At 57.4% G+C, this 24903-nt stretch overlaps 6 protein-coding genes across 6 annotated transcripts; 3 read left to right on the forward strand and 3 right to left on the reverse strand.

Moving 5' to 3' along the window:
- The first annotated feature begins 655 nt into the window (after positions 1-655).
- MYCTH_2304622 (uncharacterized protein) lies at positions 656-6470 on the forward strand. The gene is made up of 3 exons (XM_003663084.1): positions 656-1192; positions 1255-5688; positions 5787-6470. The coding sequence occupies exons 1-3, from the start codon at positions 767-769 to the stop codon at positions 6381-6383; spliced, it is 5457 nt and encodes a 1818-aa protein (XP_003663132.1). The 5' UTR covers positions 656-766; the 3' UTR covers positions 6384-6470.
- Positions 6471-8437: 1967 nt separating this feature from the next.
- MYCTH_2304623 (uncharacterized protein) lies at positions 8438-10253 on the reverse strand. The gene has a single exon (XM_003663085.1). The coding sequence runs from the start codon at positions 9602-9604 to the stop codon at positions 8525-8527; it is 1080 nt and encodes a 359-aa protein (XP_003663133.1). The 5' UTR covers positions 9605-10253; the 3' UTR covers positions 8438-8524.
- Positions 10254-11348: 1095 nt separating this feature from the next.
- On the reverse strand, positions 11349-12708 carry MYCTH_93897 (uncharacterized protein; the record flags this gene model as incomplete). The annotated part of the gene is made up of 8 exons (XM_003663086.1): positions 11349-11446; positions 11673-11880; positions 11912-11926; positions 12025-12060; positions 12095-12245; positions 12295-12395; positions 12457-12478; positions 12551-12708. The coding sequence occupies 8 exons, from the start codon at positions 12706-12708 to the stop codon at positions 11349-11351; spliced, it is 789 nt and encodes a 262-aa protein (XP_003663134.1).
- Positions 12709-13600: 892 nt separating this feature from the next.
- MYCTH_2126894 (uncharacterized protein) lies at positions 13601-14710 on the reverse strand (the record flags this gene model as incomplete). Its single annotated transcript, XM_003663087.1, has 3 exons — positions 13601-13874; positions 13973-14423; positions 14491-14710. 3 exons carry the CDS (start codon positions 14708-14710, stop codon positions 13601-13603), a joined length of 945 nt encoding a protein of 314 aa, XP_003663135.1.
- Positions 14711-17862: 3152 nt separating this feature from the next.
- MYCTH_2304624 (uncharacterized protein) lies at positions 17863-20538 on the forward strand. The gene is made up of 3 exons (XM_003663088.1): positions 17863-18206; positions 18274-18532; positions 18600-20538. The coding sequence occupies exons 1-3, from the start codon at positions 18096-18098 to the stop codon at positions 20432-20434; spliced, it is 2205 nt and encodes a 734-aa protein (XP_003663136.1). The 5' UTR covers positions 17863-18095; the 3' UTR covers positions 20435-20538.
- A 1173-nt stretch (positions 20539-21711) lies between these two features.
- Positions 21712-24831, forward strand: MYCTH_2304626 (uncharacterized protein). Its single transcript, XM_003663089.1, has one exon. It carries the CDS (start codon positions 21796-21798, stop codon positions 24541-24543), a length of 2748 nt encoding a protein of 915 aa, XP_003663137.1. The 5' UTR covers positions 21712-21795; the 3' UTR covers positions 24544-24831.
- The last annotated feature ends 72 nt before the right edge of the window (positions 24832-24903 follow it).

Genomic DNA, 24903 nt, shown 5'->3' on the forward strand with positions numbered 1-24903 from the left:
GGTTGTATCGGCAACGTTATCAGGAACCACTATCCGTAATCCGTCGTGTACGGATGTCGCTACCAAAAGAACTGGCTCACCGCCAAATTTGACCGGCAGAATGAATCCGCTAAAAGCAACATAAAGTACAGTGGGGCAAAGCACTATAGCCACTAAAGCTTAGGCTCTATGGCCGATTGTTAGTAAAGATATCTTCTAAAACTTTAGCGACCTTGCATGGTTCGTGCACAAAGGCGGTGAGCCAGTTCTTTTGGTAGCGACATCCGTACACTAACTACAACTAGGATCCAAGCTAGTGTAATGTATGTACTGTACTAGGTATGTATCCACCGCCACAGGCTTCCAACCACGCTCACCTAATTTGGAAACATAGCGGTGACCGAAAATAATGCAATTAACTAGCAGCATGTACGGAGTATGTTCATCACAAAGCCTGGTGATCAGCGCTGCGGTTAGCGGCCCAGACCCCTGAGCGGTAGTAGCAGTGCACATAGACTACCAGTGGAGCTGGGCTTGGGGCCTGTTCCCGCTTGGCACAACCTTGCACCCTCCCTGAGTCCCTAGTGTACCCCACCTCGGACTCCCACCGCCTTCCTTATCGTTATCGTGTATGCCGAGACTAGGACCCGCCAGAAATTTTTGTGGTGGGCAGCTCTCAAAACGGCATTCTGTGAAGGCGCCTTGAAGTTGGAGGAGCTGGTGCGCAGAGGAAGCAGTTTCGCGATTGCTCCCCAGTTGCTGCACTCCAAGCAGCCACGCCGTCACCATGGGTTCTTTAAAACGCAAAGAGGGCCCCAACGGCGCCTCGGCCTCGAAATCAAATCGAGCCGCCCCCGAGTCGCGGCCCTCGAAACGGGCGAAAGCGAGTGAGTCGGCGAAGGCGAAGGACGACAGCAATAAGGGGGCAAAGGAGTCCAAGCCCCCGGCGAAGCCGCCTGCCACTACCGTGATCTCGAAACCAAAGGAGGAAGAGCCCTTGTTTCCGCGAGGCGGCGGGAGCGTCCTGACGCCCCTCGAACAGAAGCAGATCTCGATCCAAGCGAGGAAGGATGTCTTGTTCGAGGAGCAGTCCGAGAGCAAGAAGGGAGACAAGGCGGCCAAGAAGAAGAGGCGCAAGTCGCAGGTCGATGCGACGGTGGCAAAAGCCACCAAGGATGAGGATGCGGTCAAGGTGGAAAGTCTGAATTTCAAGGTACGAAGCTCATCGGAGGGGGCCGCGAAACGGTGCGCCTACTGACGACTGACCTTCTACAGCGATTGGTCAAGGGCTCACTGGTCCTCGGAACCGTTTGCGCCATCAACCCCCTCGACATCGCCGTTGCCCTCCCGAATAACCTTGTCGGTCATGTGCCCATCACCTCCATATCCGAGTCTTTGACGCAGCGACTCCAGGAGAGTGCTGAGAAGGAGGAGGCGGAGGAGGAGGAAGAAGAAGAAGAAGAGGAGGAGGGAGGCGGGTCCGGTGAAAGGGGTGCCGACGACGTTGACCTGAACGGCTTATTCTACATCGGCCAGTACGTGCGCGCCTATGTAACGTCGACGCTAGACGAGTCAACACCCGGGAAATCAAAACGTCACATTGGCTTGTCGCTGGAGCCAGCCCATGCCAACACCGGAATGTCGGAGCAGGACTTGGTTGAGAACAGCACGCTCATGGCCTCGGTTGCCAGCATCGAGGATCACGGCTTCGTCATGAATATAGGCATCGCCGACTCCGACGTGAAGGGATTCCTGCCGCGCAAGCAGCTTGACAAGAGCATCCCCCCCGAGAACCTCCAGCCGGGATCGGTTCTCCTCTGCATCGTGACGGGCAGGGCCGCCAGCGGAAAGGTTGTGCAGCTCTCCACGCTCTCCGATCGCCTCGGCAACCCCAAACACAACCCTGCCGAAGCGACCACGATTGGCTCCTTTCTGCCCGGTGCCGCAGCCGATGTTCTCGTGTCCGAGGTATCCCAGCACGGTGTCATTGGCAAGGTGATGGGCCATCTGGACGTGACAGCAGATCTTGTTCACTCTGGTGCCGGGCCCGATGGTGTCGACATCGTCAACCAGTACAAGGTGGGCTCGCGCCTCAAGGCCAGGATCATCTGCACGTTCCCGAATGCGAAGTTGCCCAAGCTGGGCATCTCCCTCCTGCCACATGTCGTCTCGCTGAAGCCCAAGATCGCGAACAAAGACGGTCAGGAGCTCTTACCAACAGCGATCCTTGCTCACTCGGCCATTGTGAACGAGTGCACAGTACGGAAAGTGGAACCTGGCATTGGCCTGTACGTCGATGTTGGCGTCGAAGGCGTCCCGGGGTTCGTACACATCTCGAGGGTCAAGGACGGCAAGGTCGACACCTTGTTTGAAAACAGCGGTCCTTACAAGGTCGGCTCGGTCCACCCCGGCCGCGTGGTCGGCTACAACAACTTTGATGGCATGTTCCTCCTCTCGTTCGAGAAGAAGGTGCTAGAGCAACCTTTCCTGAGGATCGAGGATATCCCCATAGGGGCAGTGGTCCCCGGCGTGGTGGAGAAGCTTGTCATCAACCAAGACGGCCTCGGCGGTCTCATTGTCAACATCGCCCAAGGCATTTCCGGCCTGGTTCCCGAGATGCACCTTGCCGACGTCCACCTTCAGCACCCCGAGAAGAAATTCAGGGAAGGCATGAAAGTCAAGGCTCGCGTCCTGTCGACGAACCCGGCGATGCATCAACTTCGCCTGACGCTGAAGAAGACGTTGGTCAACTCGGAAGCGCCGGCGATCAAGTCCTACGATGAGCTCGCAGTCGGCCTGCAGGCACCGGGCACGATTGTGAACGTGCTTCAGCACGGCGCCATCGTCCAATTCTACGGCCAGCTCCGTGGCTTCCTGCCCGTCTCGGAGATGAGTGAAGCCTACATCAGCGATCCCAAGGAGCACTTCCGCGTGGGTCAGACCGTCAGCATCTACGTCCTCAGCTTCGATCCCGAAACTCGCAGGCTCATTGTTTCGTGCAAAGACCCCTCTGCTTTCGGTCTAGAAAAGCAGCTCGCTCTCAAGAAGCTACAGATTGGCGACCTCGTATCGGCCAAGGTTACGCAGAAAACCGAGGACGACGTCTTCGTCGAGCTCACTGACAGCTCGCTAAAGGCCATCCTTCCCGTGGGACACCTAACCGATAAGTCGGTCAGCAAGACGCAATCGGCCCTCAAGAAGATTCACGTCAACCAAACGCTCTCTGATCTGGTCGTGCTCGAGAAGAACGAGGCCCGGCGGTCCATCATTCTCTCTCACAAGCCCAGCCTCGTCCAGGCGAGCAAAGAAGGAAAACTTCTTCGGAGCGTGGACGATGCCCGGCTGGGGGACACGGTCGCTGGTTTCGTCCGCAACATCACTGCCACGGCCGCTTTCGTGCAGTTTGCAGGAAACCTGACCGCTCTGCTCCCCAAGACGAAGCTGCCCAAAGATGCGCAGGACAAGCTCAACTTTGGGTTGTTCAAGTCGCAGTCCCTTGCCGTCAAGATAACCTCCATCGACAGGGACCTGGGGCGGCTGCTGGTTGCCATCCCGTCGGTCTCGGATGAGGAGGCGAGGAAGTCGTCCAAACCCGCCGACAGGGCGGTCAACGCATTGGACGACTCAGTCTCCTCGATGGATGACCTCAAAATTGGCAAAATCACCAAGGCTAGAGTGAAGTCAGTCAAAGAGACGCAGCTCAACGTGCAGATTGCGGATAACGTTCAAGGGCGGATCGACGTGTCACAGATTTTCGATAAGTGGGAGGACATTCCGGACTCGAGGAGGCCACTGAAGCGATTCAAGCAGAACGACATACTGGAGGCTCGCGTTCTCGGCATCCATGACGCCCGCAATCACCGCTTCCTTCCAATCACCCACCGATCCAGCCACTCGGTCCTGGAATTGTCGGCGAAGCCCAGCGATTTGAAACCAGACACGCTTCCTGAGCCGTTATCTCTCGACAAGATCGAGCCTGGTTCCAGCTACATCGCCTTCGTTAACAATGTCGCCTCCAGCTATTTGTGGGTGAATCTGTCGCCGAACGTTCGTGGGAGAATCAGTGCCATGGAAGCGTCTGATGACCTATCCAAATTGGCAAATCTGGAGAAGAGCTTCCCCGTGGGCTCGGCGCTACAGGTGCGGGTTCTTTCCGTGGACAAGGAGAAGCAAAGGGTCGACCTCTCCGCCCGAGCGCCTGGTGAGGCGGCCCAGCTTTCCTGGGATAAGATCCAGCAAGGCTTGGTTTTGCCGGCGAAGGTCACCAAGATCAATGATCGTCAGGTCGTCGTCAAGCTGAGCGAGTTGGTTGCCGGGCCTGTGCATCTGGCCGACCTGGCCGATGACTACGATGAAGCCAACCCCCTGTCGCATTCCAAGAACGAAATCGTGCGGGTAGCGGTCGTTGAGGTGGACAAGAGCAACAAGAGATTGAGGCTATCTATGCGGCCCTCAAGAGTCCTTAACTCGTCCCTGCCCGTCAAGGACAAGGAGATCACGAAGAGCACCAAGCTCGAGGTTGGCGACATCATTCGCGGCTTCGTTAAGAACGTCTCGGACAAGGGTCTGTTCGTGTCGCTCGGCGGTGATGTTGTGGCTCACGTCAAGATCAAGAACCTCTCCGATGCGTACCTGAAGGACTGGAAGGAGCACTTCCAGGTTGACCAGCTCGTCAAGGGCCGCATCATCTCCGTGGCGGACGGCCGCATCGAGATGGACCTCAAGCCGTCCGTGGTGGAGCAGGACTACGTCCCTCCGATCACCATTGCGGACCTGAGGGAGGGCCAGATCGTAACTGGCAAGGTGCGCAAGGTCGAGGAATTCGGTGCCTTCGTTGATATCGACGGTTCGATGAATCTTTCTGGTCTGTGCCACCGCAGCGAGATGGCCGACCGGAATGTGAAGGACGCCAGGACGCTGTACAACGAGGGCGACCGTGTCAAGGCCCGCGTCCTGAAGGTCGACCTCGAGAAGAAACGCGTCAACCTCGGGCTGAAGCCCTCGTACTTCAAGGACGACGAGGTGGACGATATGGACGTTGATAGCGAGGAAGAGGATGCCGGTGCGGCTCTGAATGGCGAAGAGGATAGTGGAGACGAAGAGATGAGCGACGCTGGTGGTGCTATCCTCGTTGGCGGCTCCGATGATGACGACGATGAGGAAGATGAGGAAGACGATGATGAAGGGAAGAGCGATGTCGAGATGGGCGAAGCGCCAGAGGAGGGACTCACGGGTCTCGAGGCCGGCGGCTTCGACTGGACGGCCGACGCCCTCGACGCCGACGAGGATGCAAAGGCCGGCCCGGCCGACGAGCCGATCAAGAAGACCAAGAAACGCCGGGAGCCCCAGGGCATCGTCGATAAGACGGCCGAGCTCGATATCAACGGGCCGCAAACCTCGAGCGACTACGAACGTCTCCTGCTGGGTCAGCCAGATTCGTCGGAGCTCTGGATCGCCTACATGGCGTCCCAGATGCAGATTAACGACCTGGCCAGCGCGAGACAGGTAGCGGAGCGGGCGCTCAAGACGATCAACATCAAGGAAGAGACCGAGAAGCTGAACGTCTGGATCGCCTACCTCAACCTGGAAGTCGCCTACGGCACCGAAGAGACCGTAGAGGAAGTCTTCAAGCGCGCATGCACCTACAACGACGACCAGGAAATCCATGAGCGCCTTGCCAGCATCTACATCCAGTCGGGCAAGCACAAGGCAAGTTTTCTTTCCTTTTTTATTTCTCTCCGTCCACCCACTCGCCGCCTTGCAAAACAAAGGTACTAACTCCTTTTTTTTCTTTTCTCTGCTCACAGGAGGCCGAGAGACTCTTCGAGGAGAGGATCCTCAAGAAATACGGCTCGCGCTCCCCACACGTCTGGATCAACTACGCGCACTTCCTCCACACCAAGGCCAACCAGCCGGAGCGCGCGCGGGCCCTGTGCAAGCGCGCGACGCAGATCCTGTGCAACCCGGCCAACGTGCACACCAACCCGTCCCAGGTGTACCTCACGCTGCTGCCCAAGTTCGCGGCGCTGGAGTTCCGGTCGCCCAGCGGCGACCGCGAGCAGGGGCGCACCCTCTTCGAGCAGCTGCTCGCGACGTACCCGCGCAAGTTCGACCTGTGGAACCAGCTGGCCGACCTCGAGACGTCATCGTTCCGCGACGGCGTGGACGACGTCGGCGTGGTGCGGGACCTGTTCGAGCGCGGCAGCAAGGTCAAGGGGCTGAAGCCGCGCCAGGCCAAGGCCTGGTTCCGGCGGTGGGCCAAGTGGGAGGAGGAGAAGGGAGATGCCAAGAGCCGAGAGAGGGTGTCGGCCAAGGCGCAGGAGTGGGCTCGGATGGCGGGCAAGAAGTTGGACGATGGCAAGAAGGGGGCCGATGGCGAGGCGAGCGAGGGCGAGGAGCAGTGAAAATTCCCGACCGCGCGTGATTCTCTCTCTCTGAGGATGTGGTGGCTGTGAAGGGTACGGTGGTTGCTTGAGTTGCCTGGTTTGTCTCTTGCTTGGCCTGCTAGATCTAGGTCATTGTGTTATTATGCTCATGCATCCATCTCTGGGGATCTCTGATATCCACAAGCTGACGCTCAAGTGAAAGCCGCGGGCCGAGAAGAAAAGATTGGGATGACAGGGGAAGGGAGAACGTTACTCCGTCGTGAACTTGTCCTCTCCGTGGCCGTGCTTGCGCTCGCGCTCGCGCTCGCGCTATCACCATCATATCTGTGTTCTCTACCGATGCATTGAGTGTAGTAGCTTGTGCCGTACATATCTGCAACATACATACACACACACACATATATATACATACATAACATGTCCCCAACCAGCGGAATGGCGCAAGCCAGTCTTCCTCCTCGGCTGCGCGCTCCCTTGTCACACCTCCGCCATCGCGACTTGAACCTACGCAATGACACCATCGACACGCTGCATGTCCTGGCCCCTGATCCATGAATCCGCTTCCCTGTTGTCAGTAACCAGTCGAGCAGCCACCTCCTTTTTCCCCACGCGCTCTTGATGATAACGACTTGCTGCCGCTCCACGTGTGACGCGAGATCCATGAGGTCTGGAATCAGATCTGGTTGATTCCATGGTACCGGGAGGGGGTCGCGTTGTGACACCATGCAGGTACGACACCAACGCTAGGTAGGCGATGACGTAGACGTACACTTGTACATTCATACACAGATCCCATACTAGTGTACGGATGTGTGCAGTGTACGGGATCATGGATTGTAGGCCAGTGGGTTCGCTTCCGAATGCCAAGCTTCTTATTCAAGACTTCTCTCTACTTGTATGTCCTGCGAAACCGAATGACCCCCTTCTTCCCTGAGGACTACAATAGTGTAAGTGTATCAGGCCAGTTATAAGTGCTGTTGCCAATTTATGTAGTGTCTAATACACGCCTGATACGCCGTGTGTCTACTGTGTATGCGGCGTAACAGATCCTTTCTTTCTCCGTTCGAATGTGTGTCCTTGGGCGCCCTTATAACCCACCCCGCCGACCTGCCCAATATCCTCCTTCCTTGCGCCGTTGCCCCAAGAGGGGTAATGCCTGACCAAACTGTCCCTGAGAAAACTTCCCGCTTCGAAAACAGCGGAACGATGTGGATGTTGCCCCGGGGGGGGGGGGGGAGGGGGACGAATAACAATGCCAGTGTACACAGTAGGTTTAGTGCTCCGAAAAAAAAAAGAGACCAATTAAGCAGTGTAAACGATTGAACACCAGACCCATGCAGCGCTGGATGCATCACGCTCCAAGAGATGCCTTAAAAGAAAAAGTACACGTATAAATGTTGATTCACCCTCCCTCGCCAATCAGGCGCTGGCTCTGAGAGTGGAATTGTAAACCGGGCGTTGTAATGTCCGACTTGTGGGGCCCAGTCAAGAGTCAGGACGGCTAAGGTTTCAAAGGAGGGCCGAAGAAGCGGACAGAAGGTCTTTGAATGTGGAAAGAGGGTCCTTTTGGCACTGATGCGTGGAGGATTCTCCCATCCATCTCTTCCCTCGCAATGTTGAGGGGAATAAACGAGGGATAAAAAATCGAGACAGCTCTTCGGTCAATTCCGGGCGATGTCATTCGCCCAGGCCGCTAAACCCCACACACCCCCCGCATCAGCACGGGCTCCTTTCGGAGACGTGTTCGCAGTCAACATGCTGGCGGCTTTTTTTTCTAAGAGACGCCCAGAGAGGCTTGATGGTGGTGTCGAAAATGCGTCATCGTGGGGAAGCCCGGCCGGGCTTAACTTTCGCATAAACCCGACGTCGAACGAAGAAGGTGCAGATAGAGATCGTTGGGGGAGAGCAGAATCCCACAGAGTTATGACCTTCCCGATCCGGTGACGCCGCAGCGTTGTCGTGTTTCTGCCAAGACACCACTCCATGTTTCTGGGTGATTTGATGATCGACTTTGGGCGGGCAACAGGCAGACGACACGGCAAATCCTCTCCTCATTCGACACGACGTACACTAGTCAACAGGCAGTCCCGTTGGATTAGCACTAGCGTAGGACGGTCGAGGATTGTTCAGTGGCGGCCGCTCTTGCTGGCTAGTCTGTGCTAGAGAGTCACGGAGGCCCATCTAGCAGGCACACCATCAGGCCTGATCTCGTATGGACGGCTGCTGGGCTTCCTCGGCGGAAGGGCCCAACGTGCGCGACCTGGTCGCTGATCATCGAGTTTGCCGCTTTTGCGCATGGCCATTTCCATGACGGCGATGCGAATGAAGTCCGAGTTTTCGCGCATCTCGCGCTGTCGCGGCCCTGGCATGGGATGCTCCGTCGCTCTCGACGGGGAGGGCGTTGATGGTGTCGTGGGGGACGTCGGGCCCGCCGGAGTATGGGGCGGTCGGCCGGGGCTGGGGGATACACTGCGCGCCCGGTGAATCTTGTACGTCTGCATCTGGATCGATGCAGTAAATGTTCGTAGCACTGGCCCGTCGGCTACCGTCCTGGGCCTCTCTAGGCGTGCCGTCGTTGTCGGATTAAGGTACCGCCGCAGCGCAGCCGTCGGCTCCTCCTCGAGGGGAGGCGGCCGACGCTCATCGGTATAGGGAACCTGAGGGTCGAGGGTCAAGATGGATCTCGTGAGGAAGTCCTCGGGCGGGATGGACGAGAAGTTCAGATTAGAGAAGGAACGGGCCGCTTGGCGCAAAGCCCGTAGCGATGCGGTCAAATTCGACTTGAAGGCCGACTTGATCGGAGTAAACTGTAGCCGCGGAGTCTTCTTGCCCGGCGCCTCCTCCTTGGGCGCGAAGACGCGGAAGTCCAGGTGGTCCACGTCACTGTCGCTCTCGGGGGACGATAGGGGATGGCTCTCGGATTCACCCGGCGGTGAAGAGACGGGTTCTAGAGAGCGTCGGGTCGGCTGAACCCTCCGCCTCCGGGGCGGTGTGGGGGGCGTCTCGAGGGAGGAGAGCGTGTTGTCGGTGGTGAAAGAATCGCTCAGGGACGGGATCGACTCGATCGAGACAGTCTGTGCCGAGAGGACGGACTCTGGGACGCTATCGCAGACGGAGGCATCGTCGGCCTCGAGGTCTTCGGGCGACATTAACAGAATGTCGAGCGGGCCCTTGCTCAGCTTCAGGCTGAGCTCTTTCTCGGATTCCTGTGCCCTCTCAATGATCGACTCCACCGTCATCCTCTTTTCCGCCTTGGTCTGTCGGACACTCCGTGCGGCTTTGGGCGGCGGAATGTTTGTGACGGCAAGTAGGGCGGCCACGAAGGGAGGGATGGCATCGCGAGAGTGTGCATCCCTTGGACGGCGCGATGTCGAGCAATGTCTCCGGTCACCACGGCCATGGTGTGGCTTTTGTGGATGGGCAGTGTCCCGAGATCTTGGCCTGGCGGGGATCTGGACCGGAGTCGATGCGGTCGTCGGCCGAGCGGGCGTCAACTCGGACCTGGGAGGAGGACTCGGGGCTGGCGAGCAAGGGGAGCTGTCTCTTGACCTCTGCGGCATTGCTGATATGGCGAGGCTGGTGTCGGTGCAGGAATCTGTGGTGGCAGCCAAACTATTACCATTATTCTTGGGGGAGGTCAAGGACGGGAAGAAGCTCGGAGAGTGCGAGGTCTGACGTGAAGAAGGAGTCGGGACGGGGAGACGTGGCTGAGCCCTTGAGGAAGCCTGGCTTCGTCGGGAAGATGCGAGATAGGAACATGCGGACATCATCATGTCCAGCTGGCCCGGGGGGGTGGAGGGCCTGGGCTCACTTAATAAACGGCCCGGCTGCGTGTTAACTCATCCAGCCGACTCGGCGCTGCAGATCAACCTCGAGAACTGCGCAGCGGGTCGCTTTTCCGGAATGGTCGGTATGTACGTATGTATGTACTGTAATCCGAACAATTTCGCCTGCGCTGTGCCGACCTTGGAACTTCGGACGGACGGCAGCACCGAATATTCTTCAGTGCATGCAGCACGAGATATGATAACGCTTCTCCGTACCACACGTGCGAAACAATCCTTCAAGGTGTTTCTCGGCCGCTCGCAAGAAGCTTTTTTAGGGCAACCAGTCACAGCGCCCGGGTTTTGGTTCGCGGCCGATGTCTCGCGTGCCGTAGGGCAATTCCAGTACGTAAAACGTTGGGGCCCAGGGGTCCACCACGGGAGACCATGGAACCCTGATCCCCCACTGCCGTGTTCCGGTTGTAAGAGCGGAGACTCTTCTTTTTTCAGACGCGGTGTCGATGGTGCGGTGAAGAGTTGCGATAAGAGTTTCAATTGTTTGTTTGTGTCGGGTTGGTTTCCGAATGCAAACCGGATAAGTGGAGAGCGAACGCTGTATACAGACGTCCTCTAGGTAAGGTCCCGAAAGAGGAGATGGGATGTGCCGGAAATGCGTCACCCAAGAACTGGGCCTCGATAACGTTGGGTTGGATTTGAGCAGGCGGGTACCGTACTGTACAGTACCTGACGGGCACGTTTGCCAGGTGCATACACAGTAGTTTGCTGCCTCTAAATTTGGTGGGCGGGTACGAGGGCAGCCAGTAGCCACTCGTATGTAGCTATCATGTAATTCGGTACACCCTCGTACGTCAGAAGTCGAGCCGCCGAGTGGAGGCCCGTGGCCGTTGGAGAGCTCGAAAGACAAGGTCCGCTCTGTTGGGTCGTGTGGTCTGCTTTTTCGCAAAAAGCCGGAAAAATAAATATTGTCTCAAGGTTGAGGAGTCGAGGAACTGGAGAGAAAAAGAGACGGCAAAGCAGGTATATTATGAGAATGCAGCCCAAGTCCGGCGGCGTGGCTGGCCCCTGATAAGGATTGTCAGGATTCCCCGGCGCAAACACAACAGCGCGCCCAACCACGACCGGGCATGCCATGGTGCAGGCTAATAAGGGATGGGAAGGGTGTCACACGATTGCCATGCCCGCCACAGCTTATCACTGCCTAAAGGTGCCTAGCAGACCGCGGCATGATGGGGAAATCTGGGGAAGCACGAATGACTAGGGCATAATAGGAAGCAGCGGCTGGAATGAGCTTCCTGCCTGGCAAAGGACAGGCAGAGAGCCCCCGCGAAAAATGAACGCCGTCACACTTTGGATGATACGACTCGCTCAACCACACCGATTCGTGCGATTGCCCCAAGGACCAAGGGAACAATTGTCCGGGCGCATTCGTTCGCCCTTCTCCATCCTGTCGCCCTGGTAATGTTGCGCGCACCGGCAGCCACAACAGAGAAGGTACAGAATCATATGAGTAACCCGTACATACAGTATGCCCACACGTGTAGTGTACTGTACCATGCGGTTATGGGCGCACCCATCTGATTTGGCTGGTGGCGATCAAGTCCCGATAAGAAACCGACGTCAGTGATCCTCCACGGCGATAATGCCCTCTGCTTGGCTGCCCCCCGACGCACGAGACCAGCCAAGTAGTTAATGGGTATGTGACGTGCATTGCCTCCCGATTCTCTTAGCTCCTAGATTAGCGCCAGCAGAAAGCTTGCACACCATCTTCTCGTCGGCCTGTCAGCATACGAGTTGTTCCCTTATTAATAAACCACTTGCCGAGCCCCCGAAGAACAAGATACTAACGCACTGGTGATTTTTCTTGGTGTACGTACGGAGTACATTTGTGCGGTGAAGTGATTTTCACAAGCCTGTCGAAGAAGAAGAAATGATGAATCAACCCACCGGGTTCCACTGGGAGAATGCTTCTCGATGTTCCATCGCACCCGCGAGATACTCCACCTTCCCGCTCTGCGCCGGGGACCCTTCTCTACATCCACTCTCGGCCTCATCCGCGTTCGCCAAATGCCGGTAACTTACTGTGTAGCCACTGTACCTGATTCGGTACGCTAGTGTGACTACTTCATATAGCTACTACGCCGTACTGCGGTGCTGCGGGTTGATGTTGAGGTTCCTTGTCCGTCGTGTCCGACGGGAGCCATCCAGATTCGGCAGCTGTTTTACCACTCAACAACAAAGGCCTCGTCTAAATGTAAAAGATGAAAAAATCTCCTTCTGGTATGCATCCAACACATAAGAAAGCTTACATAACATGGTGTAGTGGACGTCCTTTACATACGCAATATTTGTAAATATACAAACAAAACGTAATTACGCGAAGCCCCGGATGCGCGCACAAACCTTTGATCCACCTCAAAAAATATTTCAAGGGTTACGCCGTAGCCTTGGAGACGCCTTTCAGAAGGGAAAATTTTCTGCCTTCCAATTACGGCGAACACTACCCACTTGGACGCGACAGCGTCCTGTGTTTGCATGAAGTACCCGTTGGATTGGCACATGCTGGCGACGTGGGCATCCTAGCACTGCGTTCCTTGGATGTTGCTCATGACCATCACGCGAAACTCGGGCCTCGCAAGCTCTGGATCGATCAGGATATGGCCCCTGACTTGAAAGTAAGTACGGACTACAGTAGGTGCCTAACTAAAAATGAGACCGAGAATCCAAGACGCCTCGAGACTCGCTCAACGTTCCAGGCTGTGGCGAAGAGGGTTAAATGCATGCTCGTTTCAAGGAGCCCAAGTCGATCGATTCCAGTAATTACAATGGCCCTTTCTTGTGAGTATTCCTCTACGAAGTACTTGTACGCAGGGCAGTAATTATTGCCTAGTTGAGTCGAGATGGGACCGACTGGCCCTGGTGATAACAACTGGAGTAAACGGGCTCGTTCTCGTATGGAAATCTGCCAAATAAGTCAGAGGTAGTAATTCCCCCGGTGCTCTTGCGCCAACTCCTGAAACTACCATTGAATTTCCTTTTCGATAATTTCAAACAAAACGAGCCACAGGAAAATGTATAGTCACGAAGGAAGAGAGTAAGAAAGGAGGAAACGAAAAAAAAAAGGAAAAAAAAAGAAAAGAAACGGGGAAAATATGAAGAGAAAAGAAGGTGCAAATAAAGCGACACGACCGCATCAGAACGGTCTTCCGCTCTCTTTCCAACCCCTCGATGTAATAGGCGTTGTCCCCCTGGGCGTGACGAATCCGAGCCTCCTATCCAGGTACCTGGACACGCGCTCACCGTCGGCGTAATGCATAATTAATATCGGCAGTGTTGGCGTGGCCATGGCCGCCACCGCCGCCGCCACCGTCAGAGCTAGCAATCGCCGCAACAACGCCGCCGTAGCCGTCCCGCTCAGGCGGATATTGGATGTTCTCGCCGCTGTAGTACTGCTCAGACCACGGTGATGGTGGCGATGGTGCTTTTGCTGCTGTTGTTACCGCCCGGTGCTCCGGCGGTGGCCATGACGCTGCGTGCAAACCAGCCGCCGTGGTTGCGCGAGCGGAAGATGGGGCGGAGCGCGGGTGCCGACGCGGTGATGAGCGCGAGGTTGGTCTCGATGGCTGACGAGACGAAGCCAACGTTGGAGTCCGAAATTGGAAAGACTGGGGTGTTAAATATGCCCTGGACGATGAGCAATAGGCGGATGATGGAGGTAATGGTTACCCTAGACGTGAAAAGAAGAGGGAACGAAAAAAAAAAAAAAAATTAGCGATAAGCGTCCAGAACGGATCAGGGAGACCATAGAAGGGGGGTTCGACGTACAGGAATCCAAGGAGAAAGACTACCAGGAGCGCGGTCTTTGCGCGCTTCGGTATTTTGAGCGAGGAGAGCACCCGTAGGGGCAAGCCAAGCATCAACATGTCCGTGACAATGTTGAAAGCGGCCGTGAAGATGTACAAAACTCGGCGGTCGACGCAGTAACCACCCCTGACGGTGAGGTCCCAGTTAAATGAGATAGGAGTGCATTGCAAGATGACAGCAAAGAAGACGCCGACCATCTGCGAGATGTTGACCATGTTGAGCCAGACAAGAGACCGCCGCACCCACTTTCTCTGCCCGAACAATCGGATGAGGAAGATGAGGACGGACGACTTGACCAACGCCAGGATCGGGTTGTACAGAACCTGGACAGCGTATGCCCATATCAGTCCCTGAGTGGGATCATGCGGTGGCACCTCCTCTGGCTCTATGCCGATGAAATTCGTCTTGATGACTAGCACCAGCGTTAGTCTTCCACATCCATATCGGACGGCGTTAGGGGTGGTCAGGGTCAGGTATACAGAAGAAGCTGATAACGGTCTGAGCTAACGACAGAAGCATGGCTATGCACACAAGCCAGTCATCTATCCCAAAAAGCTGCGCCGCCAGCCGGCCCGCCACGCGCACAGAGACGGCAAGCAGCGCCAGGGCAGGGAGAGCGAAGTTGACGGAGAGGGCAAAGATCTGGAGCCCCGACGCCGCCGGGGACGTCGGCGAGGCCAACAGCGACGAAGTGTCCATAGACGCAAGCACTGTGGTTTCCTTTTACCATCACAGAAGGTCATAGATGTGACGCAGAGAAGGTATCTCTAAGAGTAAGAGACCATGGTCAAAGGGTGCAATGAGAACACTGTCGAATCGACAAAGACGGAGCTCGCAAAAGGAAAGCAAGCAACACTAAGGGCTTGTCGGGAATATTTATCAAGATATGGGGGCTAGACGGCTCTTGTTCGGAGACGAGCATGGGATACTACCGGCTCTCCTCCGAGAGTAGTCATGACATGATTGCCAGGCGACTCCGTCTTGGGTCCATCCTCTCATCTTCCGGACTGGCTCTGGCTTGTGGTTGAGACCAAGACGAGCTTTCGAGACCAGCGTTCTCGCGCCGATCTGCGAGTCGTCTCGTCTTGTCCTTTGGGAGCGGCTCGCATGCACAGAGAATCAGCCGGGTAAATCTGCCTCGTGTGTCAAGATAACTCCCGGAGCACACCTCGGGAGGCGGTAGGTGAGCCGGGCGATAGCCGGATGCCGGCCGGCACTGTCCAGGGAGACCAGCCAGCCAGCCAGCTACAGCCGTCGGTTTCGAGCCTGGTGGTAATGAGGCGGGCGCACGCCCGGCAAGACCGCACTTCGATAGGGGTAGAGAGCTACCCAGTCGTCGAAGAGGCTTTGAGAACTGATGGGACTTCCACGAGTCTGCCTCTGCCTGATCTTGCGATCTGGACCTCGTGGCCTTTTGAGGAGGCAAGACGGCATCAGCTCGCCGCTGCCTCCTCGCTTGTACAATAGGAGGCGTTGTGCCACACACACCTCCCCTCTCAGAGGTCCAGCGCTAGCAAACAGCCATGTCACTGGACAGCCAAGTCTAATGAGGAAACGGACGTCGCCAGGAGACAACCCTGACGGCAGCAGAGTCATGTACGGGTGCTACTGTGTGATGCCAACGGCACAAAGGAAATGTAGCAACCGAAGATTCTAAAGGAAGTTCGAGAACACGATCATGCAACGGCGAGAATCGGCCTCCGGTGGAGGGTGATCAAACATTATTCAGACCCAGAGGACTGTGCCTGGCCATCTTGATATCACCAAGGGCAAGGAGAAATTGCAGATGTGAAGGAGGAAAAAAACGTGAAAGCTTCAGATCCAAGACTGACCGGCCGGCGCGGGGAGGGGCAGGGGAAGCCGCGGTTGGCCAATGTCGCGGTGGAAGAGCGGCTCCCCAAGATTCCGGTTATTTGCCGAGAAGGGCGTTCAGGGAGTGCAGACAGGTGCCGGAGCTGGTAGCTTTCGTCGATGTACCTCGCTGGCTTCACGAGTGAGCCGCTGCTGCACAGACTCCACGGGGTGGAAACGCTGTTACGGGTGGTCCAGCACATGGTCGATCACGAATGTCCTTGTACGGACCTGATAGAGTACGATGACGGCCGCCAAGAGGAAGACGAGGGCAAGAGAGACATGATCAAGAGACATACATTCAGAAGCATAGGGCCCTGGCCGGAACTCTGTACAGTAAGAGAAGAGAGTCGCTAGAAGACAAAATGTGGTCGTGAGTGGGAAAGGTAGCTCAGGTTGAATACCATGCAAGGCAGAATTTTGGTGCTCGCAGCGGCAGAGAGAGAGAGAGAGAGCCTTGGGAAATCGCCGTCTGAATCTAGGTTCGAACGGACACTGAGATGCAACCGGACTGGCCGCTAATGAGGGAGACATGAGAAAGAAGCTCTGTTGTCCGAACGGATCGTCACGAGCGTCTGTGCGGTTGATGCCGCGGTGTGAGACCCAGAGGGAGCGCGGACCTCTGGGCAACGCTGACACGCTTGTGTCAAAACAATTAGCCAGCTTCCCTGATTCCAAGACTCGGAGAATGGTGGTACGGCTTCATCGGTAATTGCGCAACTCGATGCGCAGAGTCTCAAAAAGCCGTCGGATGCAACATTGGCCGTTCGCCAGGGATGGACAGACTTCGAGGCTTCGCAGAGATGTCTAGTATTGGTCCGTTTTCTTCTGGTCGGATTGCTCGACCTTCTCTGGCGGAAATCGCATGGAGTTGTGACTAAAAAAGAGCGAGACTGGCATCGCCATGCACCAGGTGCCCTGGTGGGTATCAACAACACTGAATCGGTTAGCAATTGTTGTTGCCTATCAACCTTGTCGGTTCTCGTTTCGCCCCATAGCTTCTTGCGTCCAAACACAGGAACAAGATTCGGGGAGAAGGAATTTTAGCGCGGTGTTACTCCGGAATCCCGATGCCCAAGCGGGAGCTAGCCTGCCAACTTCCCGGCTGTGTGTTTATTTTATCTTGCAAGAAGCTGGCCCTTGTGTCTCTCCCGGCCCCCATTACATAGTACATACCCAGATTCTGGTCTTACGGCCGGCCCCCCCAGCCTGGCGTCGTACTGCAGGGTGGGCCGAATGGCTGAGCAGGGCTGAGATGGGATGCTCGAGTCTGTCGTCATAACCACGTGTGGAGCCTAGGGCCGAGTCTACCGCTGCTCACGCTCAGGCGGGCGACTCGACAATCTTAGTTGGTGAGGCTGGTGAGATCTGCACCGAATATCGCAGTCTTTGATTGCGAACGTTGGATACGAAAGAAGGAAACCCGCTTCTTAAAAGAAGAGGGGCCAGGCCAGGCCAGAAACCAGACAGTGCAAGCAGCAGAATGCGGGGTTGAACGAGTTGAGATTGAAGCAGATCCGGTGGGTCGGCCTGAAACTCTACCCTGGTCCCAGCTCAGCCTAACCTACTAGTGGACCCGTAATGTGGCTCTGTGGTGCCGGTACCATACGCACCATGCACATTGTTACTTGCAGCAAGGCGGCTGTTGCCCTGGAGACGGAGGAAGGCGCAAACCAGGATTTGGTGCAGCTTTCACAGTACCTGGCCCTGGGACACAAAGTCAACAGCGTTCGCACTCAACATTCAGCACCTTTGCGATTCCACTAACCTCCCATCGCTTCTCCTTGTCACAGGCTGGGCTGCCCAGGCACAGTGCAATCGCTCGTTGATTTTTTCCCCCCTCTTCTGAGGCGCGTCGCGCGAGTTATCTTTTCTCCTGACGAGGCTTCTGTTTTCCGACATCTCGGCAATGCGCTGAATCCCCGTCTGTGCAGCCGTGCTGAGAAAGGGCTTGGGAAAAAAAAAAAAAAAAAAAAAAAAAAAAAAAAAAAAAAAAAACAACAACAAAATTTAGCTGCAGAGCGTTGCTGCACGTCATCGTGATCCATGATACACCCCACCATAACCAATCTCTTGCTTGGTTGACAACGCACCGCAGAGTCAAACGCCCAGCCGCAGCCCAAGGCTTACACCAGCAGTGGAGCCGTAGTGCTCCCGACTTGCGCCTCAAGGCTTGCATAGCATTTATCCCACGTATACAACGACACAAACCCAACCGGACAGTGCCTGCACCATGGATACCAGCTTTCTGGCCCAGCAGGTCAATACAATTATCGGCCAGTTGCACGGCCTATTTGACGAGATCGGAGTCCCGCACCATGACCGCGACGCCCGCGAGGAGGAGGTGAGAGAGAGGCCATCTTCCGGCTCGTGTTCTGTGACATCTTTCTTGCTGACAGTATTCCCGGCAGGTCTTCGCGGCTCTTTCCGATGCCTTGAACAACCAGGTCCGCCTCGTGACGGCGGAGAAGCAGGAAATGATTGACGAGGCGCAACGAATGATTACGCAGATTCGGCAGATGGAGGCTTCGCTTGATGACAGCAAGCCCCGCCGCGACTCCGACGGGAACCTCAAGATCACATACCCCCTTACAAGGTGTCTGCAGGTGCTCAAGGAAAAGCACACCCAAGTTAGCCGACTGCATCGGGAGCGCTACGAACAGGTCAAGAGTACGCTCTTCCGCGCCGAGTGTATGCCCGAAGGGGGGAGAGGCAACTTGAGACTAATGGCTGGCAGAATTGGCGCAAGCCCTCGAATCTTATTCTCTTCACCTCGAGCCAAGTTTTGTCGAGTTGGAGCTGCCCCCGACGGGCCCGAACCAGTCCATCCCTCCAAGCTTCGATCTGTCTCCGGCGTACGTGGATAAGTTGGATGCCGAGTTTACGCGCGTGTATGAGGAGTACACCCGCCGCGTGGCAACAGTGAAAGCCGTCGCCGAGAACATCATCCAATTATGGGCCGAGCTTGGAACCCCGCAGGCGCAGACGGACGGGGCAATCGTGAAATACTACCGCGACGCTCCCGAGCAGCTCGGTCTCCATGAGGAAGACATCGCCCGCCTGCGCTCCAAGAGGGACAAGCTCTTGGAGGAGAAGAAGAACCGCGAAAGGCGGCTGAAAGACCTCAGGAGCGCAGTCGAAGTTCTCTGGGAGAAGCTCGGCGTCGAGGAGAAGGACCGTAAGGCGTTCCTCAACAGCAACCGTGGCTGCGGGATCCGGCAAATCAACGAGTTCGAGGACGAGCTGGCAAGGCTCAACGAGCTCAAGCGGCAGAACTTACACGTATTTGTCGAAGACGCCCGCTGCAGGCTGCAGGAGCTATGGGATGCCCTGTACCTTTCCGAGGATGAGATGCTCGAATTCACCCCGGCCTTCTCCGACGTCTACAGCGATGCCCTTCTCGAGGCTCACGAGCGCGAGATTGCTCGGCTCGAGATCCTCCAAGAGCAGCGCGCCCCGACTTTGGCCCTCATCGATAAGCACAAGAGCCTCGTGCACGACCGGGATGAGCTCGCTGCGTCTAGCCAGGACGCCTCGCGGCTGATGATGCGAGGCCAGAAGGGAGAAAAGCGGGACCCCGGCAAGCTCCTTCGGGAGGAGAAGATGAGGAAGCGGATTGCCAAGGAACTCCCCAAAGTGACGGCAGAGTTGCGCAAAGCGCTAGAGAAATGGGAAGACGAATACGGACGGCCGTTCCTGGTACACGGCGAACGGTACCTCGACTGTCTCGAGGCAGAAGAGCCGAAGCCTGGGCCGGGCCCTAGGTCCAGAACGCCCGGCCCAACTCCAACATCGTCCAATTCCGCCAACTCCGGCCTGAGTCGCGCGAAGAGTGTCGGCAGCGTCAGGGGAAGCCAAAGAGGCAGGGCCAAAACGCCGACGGCCCCAAACACGGCCAAGTCGACGCAGCCGTCACAGGGGACGCTCCGAGGCGCGCCACCAAACAGCAAGGGAAGCCCAACCCGACTGCCGGCACGGATTCCGCTTTCCAACCTTAAGCATGGCGCAAACTCTCCAGATCGTCCACAGTCGAGGACCGAGACTGGCGGCGCCCGCCAAGTGAACCTAGTCATGAGAGCTCCGCCGCCCAAGATGCGGGACCTCGTGCCGCCGCCGGAGTTGGAGACGCCAGTCAACCACTACTACCGTTCTGCCGGCCTCGGATCCAGCATTGTCCGGCAGGTCGAGCCGGAGGATGTCTACGACGACCGGTATTCGTCCAGCCAGGAGAACAGCAGGCCGGTGTCTCGGGACTTTTACTCTTCGCGATCCACGCAACTCTCGTATCCTCAAGCACCCCCTCCTGCCCGCCAGAGCTCCAACACATCTAGCAGCAGCTCCAACAATTCCACTGTCGTCACCGGCTCCGAGAACTGGGAAACGTACGACGATAACTCGGAACCGGAGGAGGACCTTACCGACATCTACCTTGCCAAGGTGCGCGCGGCTCGGGCTGCCAATGTTCCACGGCCACAGAGCCAGTTGAAACGGCATCGTGGTATCCCGCCTGCCCACCACGAGGGCAACCGCATCGTGTCTGGGAGCGAATGGACCGACGAGGACGGCTACTGAGAAGCGCGTCCTTGGTCGGCTTAGCACATGTCTGGATGATTAGCTACGAAAGTTTACGGCGCTACGACGGCATGTTCTGCTTTTCGACCAAATGCTCCGTTTAATGTAGCCTGCACTCTATGTTGCCGAGGCTCTGTTATTTTTCTGGCTCCGGCGAGGCGTTGGTCAAATCGGGGCCTGGGTTTTCCATATTACAATACGACTCGTCTCATTTTTTTTTCTCTTTGGCATTGCCGACCACGCTTCTCGGCAATCCCAAGACCGGGTTCTTTTCCCTTAAATGCGGATTTCCCCCCCCCCCTTTCTTCCTTGTCTGGCTGGTGCCAGCCGATAAAACAGGCTCATCCAGAGCGACTCTTTCGCTTGCTTGTTTGTTTCTCATGTACGTATCTGGTTTGGGCTAGGGTGTGCGGGCAGGAGGCTTCCTCCTTGCATTTTTGTGAGAGGGGCCATGAGCCTTGCGGGACCGAGGACATATGCAGCGGTTGGCGTTCAGAAGGGGGTTGTAACTCATTTTTTTTTCTTGTTGATCACGCCAAGTCTTTCATGATGGGCACCTTCTACGGAGCGCTCTAAGGAAACTGTCGAGGCGCTGGAGATACCACAATGTGTAACCAAAATTTCTGAGATGCTGGTGTATATGTCCGCCCGGTAGGGAACCTTGGAAGTTGTGGTGAATCATCAGGTATGTCTGGATCGACTGTATGTCTGGTTGCGCGGCAGTTCCAGCTCCCGGAGACGGTTGCATGGTAACCCTGGTCGTGCTGTACGTACGCCAACAGTAGCTCAGGGTCCTCAGTTTCCGTGGCAGCCTTAACACTACCGACCCCTGCAACTTACCCCTGTAACTGAGTGGGCACTGCGTAATCCGTACACTACGCCTCGAATCCCGGTCATCTTCCACGTTGCTGCAGCCTGCGATCGGATTACTCAACCATCCTGAGCTCAGTCGGCGGGCGAAGACCTGCCTGCTGATTTACTTCGAACTTTAACAGCACACCATGCCGAAATAGACACATCTACGTCCGATCTCGCGGAATTGCCTACGTACTTGGGTATGCTCATGTCCCGCCGCTCTACCGAGAACGGATCGGTATGCTGTGCACATTGCGTTGCTGCGTTGCATCGCATTGCATTACATTGCATTCGTTGCACCTGAGCTCACCGCGAACACCAGAGTCGAGAGGAAGAAAAGAACTCCGGATATCTCAACAGGGACCTCTTACGAGTGCCTATCTCGCCTTCTGACCTCGCCTGTTCCACAAATCCGGTTTCAAAAAAAAAAAAGAGGAAAAAAAGGTTGCTTCAAGTTCCCAATCAAGCTGCCCGCCTGCCGATTAACTTGTACTTCCTACCTACCTATGAGCCCTCCGCCTTCATCGACCAGGAGCACCCACGTTGACGCCTCCGGTGCAACAAGACCGTCAATTGCAACCTCGACTTCAGCCTTGGCAGCAGCAGCGTCCAGAAATGCGAACCCTGCCGTCTCGGCGGCCCTGCAGGGCGCAACACTTGCTTTCAACAAGCAGAAGGCGGCCGCAGCGGTAGGCGGCAATGGCAATAGCAATAGCAATAGCAACGGCAGCAGCGCTGGCAGCCTTGGACTCGGTCCTGCTCCGTCCAGGCAGCCGAACCAGAACAATGTCCACGCCATCACTGCGGGCCAAGGAACCGGGCCAAACAACCGATCTGGGACGGGCGTCTCGGCCGCATCGGCGCAAAGGCCAGAGCCGCGAGGCGGGAGCGGCGCGCTGCTGGCCGCGACCCGGGCGGCGAGGGATCATGCTGCTGCTGCTGCTGCCACCACCGCCGTCACCCGGCCCAGACCCGTGGATGAGCGCTCGCCGGGATATGCTGGCGGCGGCGTCGCCCGGCACGCGACCGGCGGGACGACCGTGAACACTAGCTTGAGCGGTGATGGGGAATCCAAGGAGGCCGCCGGGTCAGCACATTGGTCGGGTACGGAACTGGATGGGGGCGGACATGCGCACGGCGGGTTGGTTGCCCAAAGGCTGCTGGAGCTGCACGCTGCCGGCGGCGGTACTGGAAGCCATCGCAGCACGCTGCTCCCGCCGCCCGGCGGCCCTGACTGCCTGACCGGCAACCAGGCGTCGTCGCCATCCTCGACGTCCCCGTCCTTCATTGCGGCCACGCTGGCTGCGAGCAGGTCCGCTTCCCCTACCCGGGGTCCGATCCCACAGCTCGATCTGAATGGTGGGAGGCCCACGCGGGCCAGAAGACAGAGTACGAGTAACGCAAGTGTCAGTGCGGGCTCGCTGAGCTCGAGTGTGATGCCGGAGAGGGATCTCCCTGACACGTCATCCATCCCACCAACTACCTCTCTGGTGTCACTCTTCGAGAGCAAAAGGGGGAAAGACGACGTGGATCCGGTTAAGAAGAAGGCACCGTCGGTCAGGACGGAGAGCGGTGATGTGAGGAGTCAGGCCGGGGGAGAAGAGGCACAGCAGGCACCTGGGAAAGCGAAGCCTAAACCAGTACCCAAGCCGAAGCCCGGGTTTTCGCCGGATCATGGGAGGAAGACGGGACTGGATGGCAATGCACGCGGATCCGCCAGCGATACAAGTCAGAGGGGCAATACTACGGCACTGGATGGCAGTGATGATAACAAGGGCCGCTCCGATTTGAGACCACCTCGGAGCCCACCAGCGAGCCAGAGCGCCGGACACAAACCGATCACGAAACCGAGCGCTTCAGCGTCACAGCGTCCCACGACACCACCGTCGTCCGCGCCTGACCGGGCCATTTCGAACCGCACCAACCCGCAGACGATGAAGCTCCTCGGGACACCACGCATGGAGCCCCCTACTCCACCGGAGAGGGCTTCGGGCACCACCATGAAGGGACCAGCCGTGCCATGCACGCTAAGCACATCACGAAACGACCGAGCTGACGCAGTACCTCACGATTACCAAGACCTAACCCCAAAACCGCGGCAGCCATCGCAGAGTTCGACGCCGTCCGACGACACGTTCGTATCGGCTTCGTCCGTGCAATTGCGGACCATGCCTCCGGTCAACGCCGCGGACGAGACGGCGGTGCAACGACCCCCGGTACCAAGGCGCAGCCCATCTCCCCGGTCAACCACGACACCCGAGTTCCAGCCACCTCTTTCCTCGGACACATCAACCACGAACCTGACCCTCGGCTCCCTCACCAACGCAATAGTGGCGAGCAATATTGCCTCAGCCCGCCTGACCCCGACAAGCAGCTCGCAGCCCCCTCCCGTGCCCGCGCCTCGCCGATCCGGCCGCAGCAGCCCGCTCCGACCCCATCACACGGCCGACAGCATTCGCTCGCAGCTCGGGGGGGGAGGGAGCGGAAGCCGATCTCCGAGCCGGCGCAACGCCCCGCAGCAGCAGCAACAACAGCCGCACAAGACGGGCGTGCTGCTCCAGACCCTTCGCAGCCTCCACACCTCCCTGTCGGACGACGAGGACGCCCGCAGGCACCAGCTGCACCACCATCACCGGCGGCGCAACAAGGTCCTCGGGGGCGGCAACCGCAAGCACGCGCACCACGAGGGGTCCCGCCGGCGCTGGCGCGACGAGATCACGCCGCGGGAGCGGCGGCGCTACGAGGCCGTGTGGGCCAGCAACAGGGGGCTGCTCCTCCGGCCCGGGTGGGCCGTGCAGTATACCGCGGCGGACGGAGACGAGCCGGAGGGGGAAGGGAAAAGGGAAGCGGAGGCGGACTCGCAGGACGACGACAACAATAACAACAATAACAACAGCAGCAGCAACAACATCTTGGACCAGAGCCGGGCGCCGCCGGGGCGTCCCGAGGCCGAGCTGGTGGTCAACGTGGTGGCGCGCGACATCTGGAGCCGCAGCCGGCTGCCGGCCGACGAGCTCGCCGAGGTGTGGGACCTGGTCGACCGCGGCCGCCGCGGCGCCCTCGGCCGCGACGAGTTCGTCGTCGGCATGTGGCTCATCGACCAGCGCCTGCGCGGCCGCAAGATCCCCGCCCGCGTCAGCCGGAGCGTCTGGGACAGCGTCGCCGGCGGCGCCGCCCTCGGCGTCGTCGTTCCCCTGCCGCCCAAGGTCCCGGCGGGGTCCAAGAAGACCGGACAGGGATGGAAGGGGTGGTAGTAGGAAGGCTACAAAATTGCCGACTCACCGGCCCAGCGAGATCGGAACGGCGGAAACAGGGGGAAGGGGGGGAGGGGTCTATCTGGATGGCATGCAGACGGGGCATCCGTGCTCCCCAGGACGTCGGCTCTACTGCTTGGATCGGGTTCTCGGAGGCATGTTGCCTGCCGCTGGGGGAGTTCTCATCCTGACCGCTTGGGAAACACAGGCGCTACTGGGTGAAACCTCGGTATCAATTATTCCGTTGCTCATCTCTGTCCCTGGTTGATTTTGATCTCTCTCTCTCTCTCTCTCTCTCTTTTTTTTTTTTTTTTTTTTTTCGAAATCGTCTCTGAGAGCATACCCCATAGATACCCCCTT

This window comes from Thermothelomyces thermophilus, chromosome 3 (assembly GCF_000226095.1).
Source record: "Thermothelomyces thermophilus ATCC 42464 chromosome 3, complete sequence".
Lineage (NCBI taxonomy): Eukaryota > Fungi > Ascomycota > Sordariomycetes > Sordariales > Chaetomiaceae > Thermothelomyces > Thermothelomyces thermophilus.

Bases quoted from the DNA above. Each gene is read 5' to 3' on its own strand.
- MYCTH_2304623 (XM_003663085.1), bottom strand. From the start codon at position 9,604: ATGACGGTGGAGTCGATCATTGAGAGGGCACAGGAATCCGAGAAAGAG.
- MYCTH_2304626 (XM_003663089.1), top strand. From the start codon at position 21,796: ATGAGCCCTCCGCCTTCATCGACCAGGAGCACCCACGTTGACGCCTCC.
- MYCTH_2304622 (XM_003663084.1), top strand. From the start codon at position 767: ATGGGTTCTTTAAAACGCAAAGAGGGCCCCAACGGCGCCTCGGCCTCG. The intron at 1,193-1,254 runs GTACGAAGCTCA...GACCTTCTACAG, and splicing joins TGGAAAGTCTGAATTTCAAG to CGATTGGTCAAGGGCTCACT. The intron at 5,689-5,786 runs GCAAGTTTTCTT...CTCTGCTCACAG, and splicing joins TCCAGTCGGGCAAGCACAAG to GAGGCCGAGAGACTCTTCGA.
- MYCTH_2304624 (XM_003663088.1), top strand. From the start codon at position 18,096: ATGGATACCAGCTTTCTGGCCCAGCAGGTCAATACAATTATCGGCCAG. The intron at 18,207-18,273 runs GTGAGAGAGAGG...TATTCCCGGCAG, and splicing joins GCGACGCCCGCGAGGAGGAG to GTCTTCGCGGCTCTTTCCGA. The intron at 18,533-18,599 runs GTACGCTCTTCC...AATGGCTGGCAG, and splicing joins GCGCTACGAACAGGTCAAGA to AATTGGCGCAAGCCCTCGAA.